The sequence below is a fragment of the Vombatus ursinus genome, unplaced genomic scaffold (assembly GCF_900497805.2).
Source record: "Vombatus ursinus unplaced genomic scaffold, bare-nosed wombat genome assembly UNPS02014812.1, whole genome shotgun sequence".
In the NCBI taxonomy this organism is placed as follows: domain Eukaryota; kingdom Metazoa; phylum Chordata; class Mammalia; order Diprotodontia; family Vombatidae; genus Vombatus; species Vombatus ursinus.
This window is the reverse complement of record NW_020954590.1, coordinates 13,640,618-13,659,245: the sequence shown is the minus strand read 5'-3', so window position 1 is coordinate 13,659,245 and position 18,628 is coordinate 13,640,618. Positions and strand designations below refer to the sequence as shown.

General features: G+C 36.9%; 1 protein-coding gene across 1 annotated transcript in view; it reads left to right on the top strand.

The window, feature by feature from the left end:
• The window catches only part of LOC114054294 (carboxypeptidase A6-like), a 328,051-nt gene that overhangs the window by 216,527 nt on the left and 92,896 nt on the right, over nt 1–18,628 (top strand). Inside the window, exon 3 of the mRNA XM_027877497.1 lies at nt 7,644–7,768. Within this exon, the coding sequence (XP_027733298.1) occupies nt 7,644–7,768 (125 nt within the window). The remainder of the gene's footprint in view (nt 1–7,643; nt 7,769–18,628) is intronic.

Genomic DNA, 18,628 nt, shown 5'->3' with positions numbered 1-18,628 from the left:
CTATTTTCTCCCATATCCCATGTATCCTCCAAACAGCTGCCAAAGTGATGTTCCTGAAGCATAGGTCTAATTGTCACCCATCCACTCAACAAATTTCAATGCCTAACCTCTAGAATGGGAATTCTTAACCTAGAGGTCTATGAACTTTTTTAATATATTGATAACTGTGTTTTAATATAATTGGTTTCCTTTGCAATTGTATGCATTTTATCTCACAGATTTAAAAACATTAACCTAAGAATGGGTCCATAGGTTTATCACGATTAAAATTAAGGTAAACTAAGACACAAAATCGTATTTCAGCAGACTGTCAAAGGAGTACATGATACAAAGAACATTAAGAATCTTTTTTCTTGGTTTAATTGCAAAGTCCTTTGTCTGCTCCAATCTATCTTCTCAGACTGATCTCATATTACTCCTCTCTGTGTACTCTGTGTTCTAGTCAAGCTATCCTACTTCTTGTTCATCCATGTCAGATATTCCATCTCCCACCTCCATGCCTTTGTACAGGCTGGACCCCATGCCTGTGATTCACTCCCTCTGCATCTTCAGCTTTTAGAATCCCAAGATCCATTCAAGGATCTCTGCCCAAATGTCATCTACTTCAGGCCTTTCTTGATCTTTCCATGTTTTAGTGCTACATGCCCCACAAAAGTACACTGTATGTATTTCATATATATTTTATGTCTACTTTTCTATGTACACAGGACAAGGAAACACAGCGTGTACATATGCCTGCTTGCCATACTTAATAATAAACCCCATTTTTTCAAACAGATCATATTTCTTAAAAAAAAAAAAACCTTGACATTTCCTCTACTTTTTAGCTCTATGGATTTAGTAGTGAAAATTCACAAGTAAAAGTACCACCACATTGTGATGAATAGCATTATAGCCCAAGAGTTGGCAATCTATGCCATATATGGTGGCACTCGAGATGATAATCAGTGTCATAGAGGCTGGAGTTGAGGAGAAAGGCATACATTGGAGGGGGCCAGAGACAGCCCCAGGCAAAACTATGAAGTAGCCAGCTGTCTTTGGCATTGAAACACCACCATTTTCCCCACAAGAGTCCCTGTTGCCTCCCCAACCATCATTCCCAAGGAAATAATAAGTATAAACTTGGTAGCCACATAAAAAGAACTGTTGACTTCTGTGCTAAGTGCTCAGAAATAATGAATTTAGAACTAGAAGAGGTCATCCATTTCAACACCATCATTTTATAGATAGTAAACTAAGGCCTGAAGTGTTTAATATTATTTTCCCCCAGGAGATAATAAATTTCTTGAGGGTAAGAATTATTGTGCTTTTTTTCTTTCTATCCTCAAAACCTAATAGAGTGCTTCATATATGGTAGGTATTTAATTAATACTTGTTGAATAAATAAACAAAATCTATCAGATCCTCCCATACTTACTCAACATCCTAGTGATGAGATATTTCTGACAGTGAGAATAAGTAGTCTATAACAGGATAAAACCATTGCTAAGGATAATAATTCCATTTTACTGAAACTTATATTACCAGAGAATTTTTCCTTTGGACTGACTTAGTATTATTTCATCTTTGGACTTGTGCTAATATTAATGATTAATTTATCCCACTGTGGCTTGCTAGTCAATGCATTTTTGTGTCTTTTGTAAAGTAACAAGAGGTCTTTCAACTTCCTTGCCTAAATCTCTGATGAGATCACGGCATCTGGTTGACAGTATAGAGTTCTTACTTCAGTGAAGTGTGAAAATTAATGAAATGCTGCCATTCTTGAGGCAATAAAATAAACAACCATGTATATAAAGCTTCAGATTTCAAGCTGCCTGCTAAGATAATGAAATAAGAAAGTTGACTCAAGCTCACCACTCCCAAGTTAGTGGTCCCCAGAGGTCAATCATGATCACAATTTGAATCCTCACCTGTTCTTTTGGGTACATTCACATACCCAGGGACCCTAAGATATGAGAATATTTGAAATGCCACTTTGAAATACTCTGCCTGAATAAGAATAAGATGAAGAAACCAGAAAGGCAAATCTGCAGCCAGGAAATCTAAGAAGTGGGCCCACTGAGATAGGGTGAGAGCAGACCAAAAACCTAATTTTAGAGACTGATTAGGCAGGGTACATTTTAATGTCTGTACATTTTATATTTATACATCTATGGGAAGGGAGGATTAAGGTAAGGCCTCACAATTTTCTTCTAGAAAAAAGGAATCCCCTTATCCACTGCACCTTAGTGGTCTATCTAAGAACTGTTTTTACAAGTTAACATAAAAATAAATAGAAAACAGCACAATCCTAGTGTAGATTTCTGTGTTGTCTCAGGCAGCTGAAAGGCAGACCATCTGTTACCAAATTGTATGAGTCCCCAAAGTTCCCTACCACATCTAAAACATAGGCCCTCCAGGACAGTTGCTCTATTTTATTTATTATACCCCTCCTGTGATGTCTGTATCAGAAGTATTATTATTCCTCTGCTTAATAAAAGTGGTTCTGAGTGCCCATAAGACATCACACAAAAGTGTATACATTGTAGAGAAGTACAAATACTCAGAAACTCAAGTCTAAATGAATCCTAAGGAGAAATTTTCACTTATTTCTAAGAAATGATTATCAATCTAATTGTAAAGGAATCTGGCTTCTGTGCCAATTCATTCCTCAGTCTCCTTATTCATTTAAAAATATTTATTGCCCATAGTCTTATGGGAGTATTTCCCTAAATCCAATTTATTTTATCTTAAGTTCACAATATAATGAAACAATTTAAGCATTCTCCTCATCAACCCAGGAAGAAAAAATAGAATCAGAAGTCTTATTCTTTATTTTTTCTTATCCTTTATTTCCCTACTGAAAAACATATTTGAATATAAGTACATGATGATTATATTGGGGAAACAGGATGTTTAAACAATCACTGAAGATTAAGAACAAACCTCGAATGCTTTGAAAGGAGAATTTTTTCCAGTGGAATATTATTAGATGCATATGTAGCCAGCAAGCTGTTTTAGGCAGATGCTCATTCGGTAGTGGCATATGTGGGTTCAAAAACTCAATTTTATCAGCTCACCCCAAGGTGATCCAGTCCTGGACAATTGACTTACGCTAACCAAATTCTCAAGAGATTGATTTATAAAACAAATTTTGTTAATTTATGCTGAGAAATGCCACATCAAATCAACAGAGTAATAGGATAGTCAAAAAAAAAGCTACTACAAACATAGATGGCATCAAGACAGACACAGTGGGGGCAGCTAGGTGGCTCAGTGGATAGAGCTCTGACCTTGGAGTCAGGAGGACCTGAGTTCAAATCCGACCTCAAACACACAACACACAACACTTACTAGCTGTGCAACCCTGGGCAAGTCACTTAACCCAAATTGCCTATCAAATAGAAAAAATAAGAGAGAGAGAGAGAGAGACAGCGTCCAGAATGAAGGATGTAATGGTACTGTTCTATGCTACCTCAGTCAGATCATGTCCATTTTGGTCAGTTCTAAACACTCCATTTTAAAGAGAACTTTGATCAAGTTGAACACATCCAGTAGAAGGCAACTGAGATGTTGAGAGGAGTAGGGACCTTGCTATATTAGACTCAATGGAAGGAATTATGGGTATATATCCTGAAATGACTCAAGGGAAACCTGATATTTATGTGCAAGTGTTAGAAGGACTGTTTGTAGATGAGGAGTTATACTTGTTCCATCTGGCCCCATGAGATAGAATCAAAAACAATGGGTGAAAGTTGAATAAGGCAGCTTTAGACTTTATGCAAATAACTCCTAGTAATTACCACTATTCCAAAATGTGAAGGGCTATCTTCAGAGGCAGTGGTTTTCCTGTTGCGAGGTCTCAAGCAGAGACTGAGTAGTTAAGCTGAGTTCATTTCCAATTCTGAGATTCTGTAATTCTGTCAGTACGTCAATTTACTCTGAAAACTATCTGCTACAAAAGCCTAGAATAGATACTCTTGATAGCTGAACAGGGTATCCCTTATCAAAGCACCTGCCAAGTCTACTCAGTAACTAGAATACTGCTCAGTAAGCATGGGATTTTAGAGGGAAAAAAGAGGGGAGTTATGTATCCTCAAAGGATAGTTTCATCAGTCTGTGATAGCCTAGTAGCTTACCTTTCTCCCCGTGTGTACATGTCTTCATATATCTGCCCAACAGACCAGAATACTCATGTCTCTCTGTCAGAGCACAATCTCTTCAAAATAGTGTTGGAAAAACACTGACAAATGTTTATGCACCAACCTTCTTTTACTTTTGTTACCTAAAAACTGCCGCCCTTTCTCTCGTACTTAGCATTTATCTTCTCTCTGCATTTCAGCACGCTTTTACAAAACATGTTATAATTCTTGAGGTTATTTTTTCATTGATTCCATTGTAGAATGGCTCCTTCCTGAGAATGTACCATCTAAAATTTTATTAGAAAGGTGCCAAGATCTCACCGGAAAGCCATTTCCAAATCATATTTTAGGATGGATTTTTTTCTGGGCTATTTTCCTATAAACGAAAAGCAGTTAGTTAAGGCTGTTAGTCACCCTTAATTCATCTCCTCTATTTTGTGGGTTGAGACATAACTTCCCTTTTCCACCCACCTCCAGCTACTTTCTGAGCTCTTCCCCTTCTATCGAAATGAATTTCCTTTCAAAATGGACTTCAGGGGGAAAAAAATGTGAAAGAATACTTCAGTGACCCCACCACATTAGCAGCCCAGCTAGTCACAGTCACCAATACTGATGACTCATTGCCTAGGGCTGCCCAGTATATTTTTTTCTGCCTGGGAAAGTTGTAAAAAAAAATAAATCAACAACTCTCTTCTATAGCTCTGAGCCCCCAACCTAAGATCAAGTTCTGGCAAAATACTATAGTTTTAAGTCTCTATCCTTTTCCCGAGGAAGCACCTCTAAATTTCTGCCTCGCATTCTCAAAATACACACATAGTTTAGCCACCTTAAGAGGCAGAGTATACTTTTAACAGAAAGTAGAGTAGAAGGGGAGGCATTAGACTCAAAAAGGCATGAACTCAAAAAACAAAGGAAAAGTTGGCGGGGGAGGGGGAAGAATTTCCAAACTTCATCTGAAGACCAAATGGAATTTTCAGCAGCAAAAGATCTATCTGACATGCCTCAGTCCTAAATCACAATGCCCCTTCCTAATGGCAGATATCATTCTCTACTATTTCCCATCTCTCTGGCTCTTGAAAGCTCTTGTCTCCAGCTTTACCCTGGCATCCCTTCTCTAGCTCAAGTGGCTTCTTCTTTATACCTCCCCATTGTCCTTTAACCTGGAAGGAGTTATCTTGTCATTCAGAATTAGACCCTCATGTCTTAAGGCCAGGCCAAAGATCTCTTTGGGGCAATTACTGCAGGGAAACACAAGAAGCCTTTAGCCCAGGGGTGCCTTGAGGCCATATGTAGCCATTTAGGTCCTCAAGTGCGGCCTTTTGACTGAATCCAAACTTCACAAAGCAAATCCTCTTAGTAAAAAGATTTGTTCTGTAAAACTTGGACTCAGTCAAGAGGCCACACCCAAGGACCTAGAAGGCCACATATGATCTCGAAGCTGAAGGTTCCCCACCCCTGCCTTATCCCAACCAGCAGACAACCTTCTCCAGGGTCATATTACACATGCTTTATATGTTTAATAAGCTTCTATCATAAGGATTAGAAAGAACTTGATGATATACCAGATCATAAATCCCTTGAGTTAGGAATGGTGTCTCACTTAGTTTCATATCTCCCTTGGTTCTAGTCATGCATGTTTCAAGTTCTTAATAAATATTTATCAAGTGAATCAATAGACTCAGTTCTCTATTCGTAGGTTCATCTTACTCTGAGGACTAAGAGCTTTTCACCAACTATAGCACCATCTTTCTTCTTTCCATTTGAATTTAGGTATGATCGTAACCACTATTTTCTAGAACCCATTGCCCATTATTGAAAACAATCCATGTATTTATAAGAGAAAAAAATCAGTGAAATAAATTTAGAGAAGAGTCACTAAAATAATCAAAGGGTTAGGGAAATGGATATGAAAGGAAAGATGAAATGGATTGAGATTACTTCACTCAAAGATAAAAAAAATCTGAGGTAGAATTTAATATTAGCATTCAATTATCATATGCCAGAAATCGATTTTTTTCCAGTGATGAGAAGAACAAGAAAAACCATGGAATCATGATATGATCACAAAAGACTTGAAACACTGTATATGTTTGGAAAATTTTTCTGAAAATTTTTATGTATAAAGATAAACACATAGGAGTATTATGAGATTTCCTCCTTTAGGAATGTTCAAAAATGAGATAATAATAAAAACAATAACTGTAATCACTATAGCTATAATAGACTAAGATAGACTCAATCTTAGATGCATTTCTGTCCGAAACTATTAGATGCACCAAATCACTTTGCAAAAATTTCTTCCAGGCCTACAATTCTATGATTTTCTATTATGGTTAGATTAACAATTTGAATGGATCAATTCATTGACTTCACATAGGCAGTTAAATATTGTGCAACTTTAATTAGAGAAAGGATATTTCTGCCCATAATATTTCCCTCATCAAACTGAAATGTCATTGGTAAAGATTAATTTCCTTGGATCTAAAAAGGGTTTTCAGGGGGCAGCTAGGTGGTGCCTAGTGGATAGAGTACCAGCTCTGGAGTCAAAAGGACCTGAGTTCAAATCTGACCTCAGACACTTACTAGCTGTGTGACCCTGGGCAAGTCACTTAACCCCAATTGCCTCCAAAAAAAGTCAAACTAAAAGGGTTTTCAGTCTTCAAAAGTATCCTAAAAATAGAAATATCGCTAGAAGAGGTATAACACCTAAAGTCCTATTAACTTATATTTTAGCAGAGATCAAGATCCACTTTGGGAATCTGGCCAGGCAGCTAGAGAGGGAAAAGGAAAGAAAGATTTGTTTGCTTCACAATTTTACTTAGACTGAGCATGACCTAAGGAATGAACTCTTTGCAAAATAAAGAGGGTTATTATTTCCCATCATTTTAAGTTAAAGAAACATTTTCAGGTCATCTCCTGTTATTACAAAAAAAAAAAACTATTTTTCTTAACATTTATCATGTGGCCTCAGAATCCCAATCTTAAAGATATTATCATGCTATGATTAACTATTTTATGGAGATAACATAATTTCTTGTTGTTGTTCAGTCACGGCCAACTCTCCATGACCCCATTTGGGGTTTTCTTGGCAAAGATACTGAAGTGGTTTGCCATTTCCTTCTCCAACTCATTTTATGAATGAGGAAACTGAGGCAAACTGGGTTAAGTGATTTCCCTAGGTCACACAGTTATCTGAGACCAGATTTGAACTGAGGAGGATGAATTTTTCCTGACCTCAGGCCAGCGTTCTATCTGCTGAGCCACCTACCTGCTGTAATATAACATGACATAATTTGGAGCCTCTTAAACAATTAGAGAAAGATTCAGTAGTTGAAATGTCTCACTGGCTGAAATTTCTTAAGATTAAAAAAAAATGGGCTTTAGCCTCAGATCCAAGGACAATGTCTAAATTCAATGTTTTATTTATTATGATATATAAACAAGATACATGTTTGACATTATGACATGGATTTTTCCCCACCTACATTGAATATGAATTACAGGTTAGTTCCTGCACTACAGGTGGACCTATGGCAGCCCAGCAGCATCTCCTATGTCTCGGAAGGAACTGTTACAGATGTCCATATTCCCCAAAATGGCTCTCAAATCCTGTTAGCCTTCTTACAGCAAGCCAACATCCAGTACACGTAAGCTTCCTTTTTCCTTTCTATGAAAACTTTTGGTGGGATCTACCATCTAATGCTGACCTGAATCTGTTTGAATCTGTGTAGGGCAGTGGATAGGACATTTGACTTGAAGTCAGGAAAATCTGGGTTTGAATCCCACCTGTGTAACTAGGTGGTACAGTGGATAGAGCTAGAATCAGGAAGTTCAAATCCAGCCTCAGATACTTGCTAGCTGTTGGACTTAATCTGTCTGTCTTATTTTCCTCAACTATAAAATGGGGATAGTAATAATATCTAACTCGCAGGGTTGTTATGGGTATTGTAATTTACTTAGCACAGTACTTGGCACATAGTAAGTATTTAGTAAATACCTATTTGCTTTTTTCTTTCCTTCCACCTCAAATATTTACTAACTGTGTTATCCTGGACTAGTCACTTAAGACAGGAGGCAGTAAGATACAATTGTCATTGTCTCTGTAGTTAGAGGACATAAGTTCAAATACTGTCCCTGACACTTACTATTTATATGACCTTGGGCAAGTCACATGATCTCCTTGAGTCTCAGTTATTTCTTCTGTAAAATGGGAATAATAATAGAACCTACCTCAGGGTTGTTGTAAAGATCAAAGAAAATAATCTATGTAAAGTGCTTATAAACCTTAAAGCCCTATAAAAAATCTGTTATAATGATGATGATAATAATGATAATTGTATAATTTTTTATTTATAGACTCAGATTTTATAAGCATATGATCAATCAATCAATACACATTTATTAAGTTTCTAGTATGTGCCAGGCACCATGCTAAGCACCAGAGATATAAAAAGAAGCAAAAGACAGTCCCTCAAGGAGCTAATAATTTCTTAGGGGAGACAACATACAAGCAAATATATGCAAAGCAAAGATAAATAGGAAATATTTAATAGAGAGAAGGCACTAGAATTAGAAGAATTGGGGAAGGCTTCCTACAGATGGTGGGTTGTTAGTAGCAACTTAAGGAAGCTAGTGATGTCAGTAGGTAGAGCAAGGGAAGGAAAGCATTCTGGGCACATGGGACAGACAGAAAAAATGCCCAGAGACAATAAATGGAGTGTCTTGTTCATGGAACAGCCAGGAGACCAATATCACTGGATCAAAAAGTATGTGCCAAGGAATAAGGTATAAGAAGACCAGAAAGGTAGGAAGGGGCTAGGTTGTGAAGAGCTTTGAGTGGCATATAGAACATTTGAATTTGTTCCTAGAAGCCACTGAAGTTTACTGAGGGGTAACGGGAGAAGGAGGAGGTGGAGGGTGTGACATGATCAAACCTACATTTTAGGAAAATCACTTTAGTAGCTGAAAGGAGGGTGAATTGCAGTGGGGAGAGACTTCAGGCAGACAGACACATGAACAGGCTATTGCAAAAATAAGGCATGAGGTGATGAGGGCTTGCACTAGAGTGATGGCAGTATCAGACAAGAGAAGGGGGGAGGTATTCAAGACAAGGCAAAATCTTCAGGCTTTAGCAATAGCTTGGATAGTAGGGATCTAGGATGACTCCTCACATGCGAGCCTGAATGACTGGGAGGATGGTGTTGTCCTCTATAGTAGTAAGGAAAGTAAGAAGTAAGGAGGGTTTAGGGGTAAAGATAATGAGTTCTCATTTGGATAAATTGAATTTAAGATGTCTACTGCATATCCAGCTTAAGATGTCTGAAAGGCAGTTGGAGAGTCCAGATTAGAGTTCAACAGAGAGGTTGGGGCAGGAAAAGTCAATTTGAGAAACATTAGCTTAGAGATGGAAATTAAATGCATGGGAGATGATGAAATCACCAAGTGGAAGAAAAGAGGACTCAGAACAGAATCCTGAGGGACACCTACAGTTAGAGGCCATGATCTGGAGGAAAATCCAGCAAAAGGGAAAGAGGTCAGATAAGTAAGAGGAAAAGCAGGAGAGAGGGGTGTCCTGAAAACCTAGAGAAAAGAGAGGAAAGGGTGGTCAATAGTGTCAAAGGTTACATAAATGAGGATTGAGAAAAGACCACTGGATTTATCAATTTAGAGATCATTTGTAAATTTAAAGAGAGAGTAGTTTCAGTGGACTGATAAGATTGGAAGTTGGATTTTAAGGGGTTAAGAAGACAATGAGAGGAAAGCAGAGACGCCTATTGTAGACCACCTTTTAACTACAGTTTAGCTAAAAAAAAAAAAGACAGAAGAGCTATAGAAGCTAAAAAAAAAAGCGGAAGAGATATAGGACAATAGTTAGTGTGAATGGAAGGGTCAAATTAAGGTTTTTTCAAGACAGAGGAAATATAGGGATATTTGTAGGGAGTAGGAAATGAGCCAGTAGAGAGGGAAAGATGGAAAATAAGTGAAAGAATGAAGATGACAGAGAGGCAACAAGGATGTGCAATCTGCAGGAAGACATGTTAATTGAGTTCCTAGGCCTAACTGGAATCACTCAAGTACATAAAGTTATAGTTGCTATTAGTTACTGTGGTTACTGCTGCAGGTCTGGTGATCTGTGGTGATTATATGTCTACCTGGCAGGAAGGGGAAAGGTTGTTACTCTTATCAGCACGCTGTAATTGAGAGGTTTTGCATGCTTCATTAATTATAGCATAATATAAAAGAATAGACCTGTTTGTGTAACAAGAGATGATTTCCTGTAAGTGAATATAGGTCAGGTAGAACAGATGGAGCATAAAATATCTCACTTTATATCCCAGAGAACAGAGTTTGGGAAAAAAAACTAATAAACACTAAGAAGTGTTTTTAAATCACAGTTTTCTCCTTATGGAGTTAAAATCACTTAGAATTATTCATTTTGCAAGTCCCAAGATAATAACACATAAAAGTCAATTAAGTCTTACAGGTTTAGTAGCAGGAGATGATTTCAATAGACTTCTGTTATTTCTGTCTTGGGTATTTTCAAAAAGTAGGATTATCCTGTGATCTGTAGAACTGTATTTCACGAATAGCCATATTCATTTTCTTGGGCTCAAATTAATGTGACCCCATATGGCTAGACCCCAGACAGCAGGTACTACCTCTATATGAGATGAGAGATATTTCACTTTACTGCTGTAAAAGGTTCTTTTTTACTGATTTTCAGGATTAAATTAGCATTTTATGTAACTTTAAATTAATAGGCCTTCCTCCTTTCTTCACTTTCCCATCAGGACTTGGGGTCATAGGGAAAGCCAGTGAGTATTGAGGAATGCACAAAGGAGAATCACTGGTGTGGTCATGGGATGGAGAAGGGCACAGAGTTGAGTTAGGGGCAGTAGCCACCAAAGTGCAGAAGGAAATCCATAATTGATCATAGGATTTGGAGCTAGGAAGGACCTTGGAGATTATCTTGCCCAACTCCCTTACTTTTTACAGAGGAGAGGCCCAGAAAGATAAAGTGGTCACATAGGTAATAAGTGACAGATCTAAGGGTAAAAACTCAGGTCTTCTCACTCCAAATTCGGTACTCTTCTCACTAGACCAGCATAACCTTCATTTCACTGCTCCATTGCCAAAATCATAGAATGTTGGAAGTAGAAGGGACCTTAGAGATCAATTGCCCCATCTACTCTATTTTATAGATGAAAAAAGTGGAGTCTTGAGAAGTTGTGACTTGCCTAGCATCCCACCGCTGATGGCTAAGTTTTAATGTCTCCAATTCTAACTTCCTTTTCCACTAGAACAAAAATTCTTAGCCTTTAGCTCAGACCCCTTGGCAATCTGGTGAAGTTTATGGACACCTTCTCAGAACTTTGTTTTTAAAGCATAAAACAAAATATATGAATACATGTACAAAGGAAACCAATTATATTGAAATGTAATTATAAAAAATATAGTATCTATCTAAAACCATCATCAAGCATTATCTGTAATGGGGATAGGCTCAATACCTTCACAATAAGATCAGGGTAAAGCAAGGATGCCCATTGTCACTATTATTATTCAATAGTGTGCTATAAATACTAGCTATAGCAATAAGAGAAGAAAATAATTGAAGGAATTAGAAAGGCAATGAGCAAACGAAACTATCACTCCTTTGCAAATGAAATGATGGCATACATAAATACTAGAGAATCAACTAAAAAACTAGTTGAAATAATTAGCAACTTTAGCAAAGTTGCAGGATATAAAATAAACTCACATAAATCATCACATTTCTATATATTACCAAGAAAGTCCAGCAGCAAGAGACAGAAAGAGAAATTCCATTTAAGGAACTGTAGACAATATAAAATACTTGGGAGTCTACCTGCCAAGACAAACCCAAGAACTATAGGGACAGAATTACAAATAAAGTTAGATCTAAACAACTGGAAAAATATTAATTACTCATGGGTAGGCCAAGCCAATATAATAAAAAATGACAATTCTACCTAGCTTAATTTATTTATTCAGTATCATACCAATGAAAATACCAAAAAATTATTTTATAAAACTAGGAAAAATAACAGCAAACTTCATCTGGAAGACCAAAAGGTCAAGAATATCAAGGGAATTAATACAAAAAAAATGAAGAAAAGTAGCCTAGCCATATCAGATCTCAAACTGCATTATAAAGCATTAATCATCAAAATAATCTGACACTGGCTAAGAAATAGAGTGGTGGATCAGTGGAATAAATTAGGTATGCAATACACATTAGTAAATGACCAAAGTAACATTGTGTTTGATAACTGTAAAGATCCCAGCTTTTGAGACAAGAACTCATTATTTGACAGAAACCTCTGGGAAAACTGGAAAAGTTTGGCAGAAACTAGGTATAGACCAATATCTCACACTGTATACCAAGAAAAGGTCAAAATGGGTATATGATTTAGACACAAAGGGTGATGTCATGGACAAATTAGGGGCACATAGAATAGTACCTGTCAGATCTATGCGTAAGGGAAGAATTTATGACCAAACAAGAGATAAGGAGCATTACGAGATATAAAATGGATAATTTTGATAACATTAAATTTTAAAATTTTTGCATAAACAAAACCAATGCAGTCTAGATTAGAAGGAAAGCAGAAAGCTGGGAGGGAAATTTTGCAGCAAGAGTCTCTGATAAAGATGTCATTTCTCAATATATAGAAAACTGAGTCAAATTTATAAGAATACAAATCATTCCCCAATTGATTAGTGGTCAAAAGACATGAGCAGGCATTTTTCAGATGAAGAAATCAAAGCTATCTATAGTCATATGAAAAATGCTCTAAATTACTATTGATTAGAGAAATGCAAATTAAAACAACTCTGAGGTACCACCTTATATGTATCATATTAGCTAATATGACAGAAAAGGAAATTATAAGTGTTGGAGGGATGTGGGAAAATTGGGACACTAATGCACTGCTGGTGGAGTTGTGAACTTATCCAACCATTCTGGAGGGTTAACTCTGATCTATACCCAAAGGGCTATAGAACTGTGCATACCCTTTGACCCAGTAATACCACTACTAGGTCTGCATCCCAAAGAGATTAAAAAAAAAAAGCAGAGGGCAGGGGGAAGAACTTATTTGTACAAAAATATTTATAGCAGCTCTTGTAGTGGTGGCAGAGAACTGAACATTGAGGAGATACCCATCAATTGGAGAATGTCTAAACAAGTTGCAGTGCAGGATTGTGCTTGCCAACGATCTGTACAATTGTGCTATAATACTATTGTGCTATAAGAAATGACAAGCAGGATGGTTTCAGAAAACTTGGAAAGATTTACATGCACTGATGCAAAGTGAAGTGAACAGAATAAGAACACTATTTTATACAGGACAGCAATATTGTACAATGATCAATTACGAATGACTTAGCTATTCTCAACAATACAGTGATTCAAGATAATTCCAAAGGACTCACAATTTAAAAAAAAAAAAAAATGCTACCCACCTCCAGAGAAAGAACTAATGGAGTCTGAATGCAGATCAAAACATGCTACTTTTCACTTTATTTTTTGGTTTGGGTTTTTGGGGGGGTTTTTTGGTCTGTGTTTTCTTTCACAATATGTCTAATATGGAAATATGTATTGCATAACAGCACATGTATAAGCTATAACAAATTAGTTACTTTCTTGATGGGGGGAGTGGAAGAGTGAGAACTCAAAAATTTTTAAAAAGGAATGTTAAAAATTGTTTTTACAGGCAATTGGGGAATAATCAATTTTTTAAAAAAAGGTTTTTAAGTTCATAGAATCCAGATAAAAAATGCCTGTATTACAATCTAGTATTTATTCTTCTACTAATTCCTTGGCTATATCAATGAGAAGTAGGTCATAGCTATCAAAATTTGGTTTTTTAGGGTCCTTAAGAAATAGATGGAAATTATATCTATTAATATGTCTTTCTGTTTACCAAGTGCTCATTTTGAAAATAGACATGTCACCTCTCAGAATAATAATGTGTTGCGGTGTTAAATATGGGACTTAGGAGGTCTGGATTCAAGCTCTAGATCCTATAGTTCCTCATGTTGTGACCTTAGTTTTCATTTCACCTCAGCTTCCTGGTCTGTAAAACATTATTATATGTGTGTGGGTATAATTATATTTATACTACCTACTCACAAGATTGTGAGGAAAGTGCTTTGTAAATATTGGAGTGCTTTAAAAAAATGTGAATCTTTTGTTACTTAGAGCTTGCCTACACAAAAATAGGAATAAGACATTTGCCCAGGCTTAAACAAGTTCCTATTATCTTCCTGTCAACAGTTTAAAGTGTGCATGCTAAAGTAGAATTGTTTGTTCTTCTAGACAATGCTTAATAGTATTATCTGTTCTTTTAGTTTGTATTCTTTAATGTGATAGTTTTGGGCACATATATGCAATCCTAAGAAAACGCTTAGCCTATTTGCCCACCAGCCAGCTTCCAGGATGACTGAGGTTTGTTAGTTACCCAATCTACAGTAATCAAACAGTTCTTCAGAATGCCAAAAACTTACTCAAAATCTGCCCAAACCTGTTTGAGTTACACAGATTTTCCATACTTGTCACAAAAGTTTCCTGGTTGAATTAGACAGGTAAGAGAAGAGGAAGTTACAGGTAAGTAAAGTCCTAAAATTCACTTTTTATCTAACTAACTTAAGAGGGAGGGAAATTGCTTCTCATTTCATAGATTACGGCAAGGGTGGGGAACCTGTGGCTGCAAGGCCACATGTGGCCCTCTAGGTCCTCGGGTGTGGCCTTTTGACTGAGTCCAAATTTTACAGAACAAATCCTTTTATTAAGGAGATTTGTTCTGTGAAGTTTGGATTCAGTCAAAAGGCCACACCCGAGGACCTAGAAGGCCACATTTCCCCACCCCTGGATTAGGGGAATCGTCCAACAGAATGAAATGATACAAAACACCCAAAAAACAGCACCATCAACAGACCTCTCTCCAATGACTGATTCTGCCTGGACTCATTTCTTTAAGAGTTACCATATTCCTATCCTTTTATACTGTCTCCATTTAAATGATTCTGAATCTCTGATTTGCAATGTGCAAACCCATTTCCCCAATGCCGTCTCCAGATTCTCTCTCTACTACCATCACTCATCTCCTTTGAGGTTCACATTATCCAAATTTAGCACCCATTACAGATACTGATGGCCATTATCTTTCTTTTTTTCATAATTTGGAGAAACATTTGCCTTTTTCTGTTTTTTTTTATATTTATTATTAATTTATTTTGGACCTTCTTTTTTTAAATTTTGAGTTCCAAATTATCTCCTTCCTACCAACCTTTTCAGAAGGAAAGTAATATATCAATTATACATGTGAAATCATGCAAAACATTTCCATATCAGCCATGTCACAAAAAAGAAAGAAAATAAAGTGATAAAATTATATTTCAATTTGCACTCAGAGTTCATCAGTTGCCTCTGGAGGTGGATAGCATTTTTTTCACCATGAATCCTTTGGAATTATCTTGGATCATTGATCAGAGTAGCTAAGTCTTTCACAGTTGATTATCTTGACAATATTGCTGTACTGTATACAATGAGACCATTATCTTTCAAACTCCCAGGACATTCTCCCTCCTTGCTGGATTAGTTCAGTCCCTGGCTCATAGTCTGTCTACCCCAACTTCTCCCCTAATATTAAGTGGCTTGAACATAAATACTGATGCTCCTCTAATACCTTAACTTCCTAGTTCCTCAATCCACTCAACTCTCATGACCTGCTCCTTCACCATACCTCAGATACACATAGATAATCATACCCTTCATCTTGCCATCACCCACAAGTGATCCACTTTTATATTCACAAGTTCTGAAATTCCTTTATTTTACCCTATGTCTTCTAATCCCTTACCTTGCTCCTTGTCCTCATTGTGATTTCCATTTTCTCCACCCTCAATTCTTTCACAATCTATTACTTCCTCTCTGACTACACTCTACCCTTTCTTTATCTTACCTAATACAACATAGATAATGTTAATTTATCCATTCCTAGTTTAGTCAGACCAGATATAAAGTTCTGGGCATCTCAATTTAAAACATATTTGTAAGTGGGGAGATCCCAAAAGAGTTCAACCAAGATGATGAAGCGCCTTGAGTCTATACCATATTAGTTCAAATGAAGGCACTGGGGATGTTAGGCCTAGAAAAGAAAAGACTTGGTGACAAGGCTGGGAGATGTCATGATAAATGTCCTCAAATACTTCCATGGAAGAGGAAGTAGACTGGTTTGGCCTCAGGAGGTCACAATAGCAGCAATGATTAGGAGTGGTAAAGAGGTAGCTTTAGGCTTGAGATCAGGAAGAATTTCCTAATTACTTTTTCTGGTTTTGTTCAGTTGTTTTTCAGTTGTGTCTGACTCTTTGTGACCCAATTTGGGATTTTCTTGACAAAGATACTGGAGTGATTTGTCATTGCCTTCTGAGGGTTAAGCAACTTGTCCAGGATCGCACAGCTAATAAGTGTCTGAGGCCAGATTTGAACTCAGGAAGAGGAGTCTTCCCAATTTTGAGCATGGTGCTCTATCCACTGCACCACATAGCTGCCCCTAATAATTAGAGCTGTCCAAAAGTGGCATGTACTGCCGCAAGAAGTAGGTTCTTCCTCTTTGGAAGTCTTTAAGTAGAGATAGATAACTACTTCAAGTAGAGTCAGATATTGAAGATATTGAAGCAAGATACTAACTTAACTATATGTTACAGATATGGATTGAATCAGATGGCCATTCCATCTATAATAATTCTATGAATCTGTGATACTGTTGTATTAGATGCAAAATTATCAGTTAATTGTAAAAAAAAAATAGTTAATGACAAAACATTGCTTGCTTCATGTGATTTTTGGTACAAAGGCCTGCTTCTGAAGAGTAAAAGATTTGTTTGGCTAACATTACATGAAGGCAGACAAACTGCACCAGGGCCAAGCACTGGCAAATCAAAGAGGCAACCCTCATACTGAGAGCTGAAAACCAAACAAGGGCCTGAAGCACAAACATTTTAGAACAGAGCAGCTGGTCCATTTGAGTTCAGTCCTGTGGCTATGATACCCAGCAGATAATGGTAATATTAAGTCATAGCTCAATTTTTTAAAAGAGAAAAAAATTTCAAACTTTTGAAAGCTGGATACTTGAGAGCCTAGGCATTTCGACTTTTCTTTGGGGAGACTAATGGGACACTCTGGGGCAGTTTACACTCTGATAAACTGATGGGAATTTTTAGTTAAGTGTTTAGAAGAATGAAAGAGGGGGAGGAAATATGGTAAGTTGGGGAAGCTTCTCTGACTGTGGCTTCAGGAATTCCATTGGAACTGTTTATAAGCATATGACCCATTTACAAACAGCCGTGGGCTAGGAAGTCTATATTTTTCCTAACCTGCTGCATTGCACCAGAAACATCAACCAATTGGCTCACATTCTCCCAAAATAAGCTGATACAGGAACAAGTTAATTATCCTTGAATATGATACCGATATTATCAAAACTTCAGTAAATTCTCTGAGGGTTTAAAAAAACCATTTTCCCAAACTAGATTGAAACTACCAGCCTTAGATGTCACATTCACAATTTACTACCTGCGCTTTGAACCAGGCACCTACAGAATCTGCGTCCTTACATTTTACTACCCTAACTTTTCTTTATTTGCAAAAACTTACAGATTGGGAAGCAAAGAATTAAAATTCTCACATGTTAAGGTGAGAATTTAGCCAAATTTGACTAGATTCAGAATGACTGTTTAAGAGTCTTTAAGAGAAAACTCTTTAAGCCAAAATCAGAGAGTTCACTTCTTTGACCGTAGAGACAGCATGTTGTAGTGGAAAGAATTAAGGAATTGGAGATAGGAGACATGAATTTAAATCACAGCTTCACCATTTAGTAGCTTTGTGACCCTAGGCAATTCTTCTTATTAGTCTCCTTGATTGAATTAGCTCTCTATATTAATCCAGCTTCCATATAGCTGCCAGATAGATATTTTTAAAGTATGGACCTGTCCATTTTTCCCTGCTACTTAGAAATCTTCAGTGGTTCATGATTGTCTCTAAGATAAAATTTTAAAATCTTCAACCTGGCATTTAAAACCTTCCACTATATGACTCATACTGAGTACTCCCAAATTTTGGAATTTCCAATATTCCCAGTATTTTTCACATTACTCTCCTTTACACATTTGCTATTCCAGTCAAATTAACCTACATTCCATTGCCCAACTCTCTACCTTCAAACACACTGCCCATATATTCCTAGAATGCGTTCCCTTCTACCTTGAGATAAGATCTCAAAAAATATTTTTAATTGACCTCAGCATTTGTCACCAGCCTCAGATCATTTTGGACTTTAGTACTCTTGACCACTATTCTTATAAAACTGTCTTCACTATTCCTTCTACCTAGAAAACTTTCCCTCCTCATCTCTACCTCTTAAAATCCCTATCTTCCAACAGAAATCATTTCAAGTGCTACCTTCTATATGAAGCCTTTC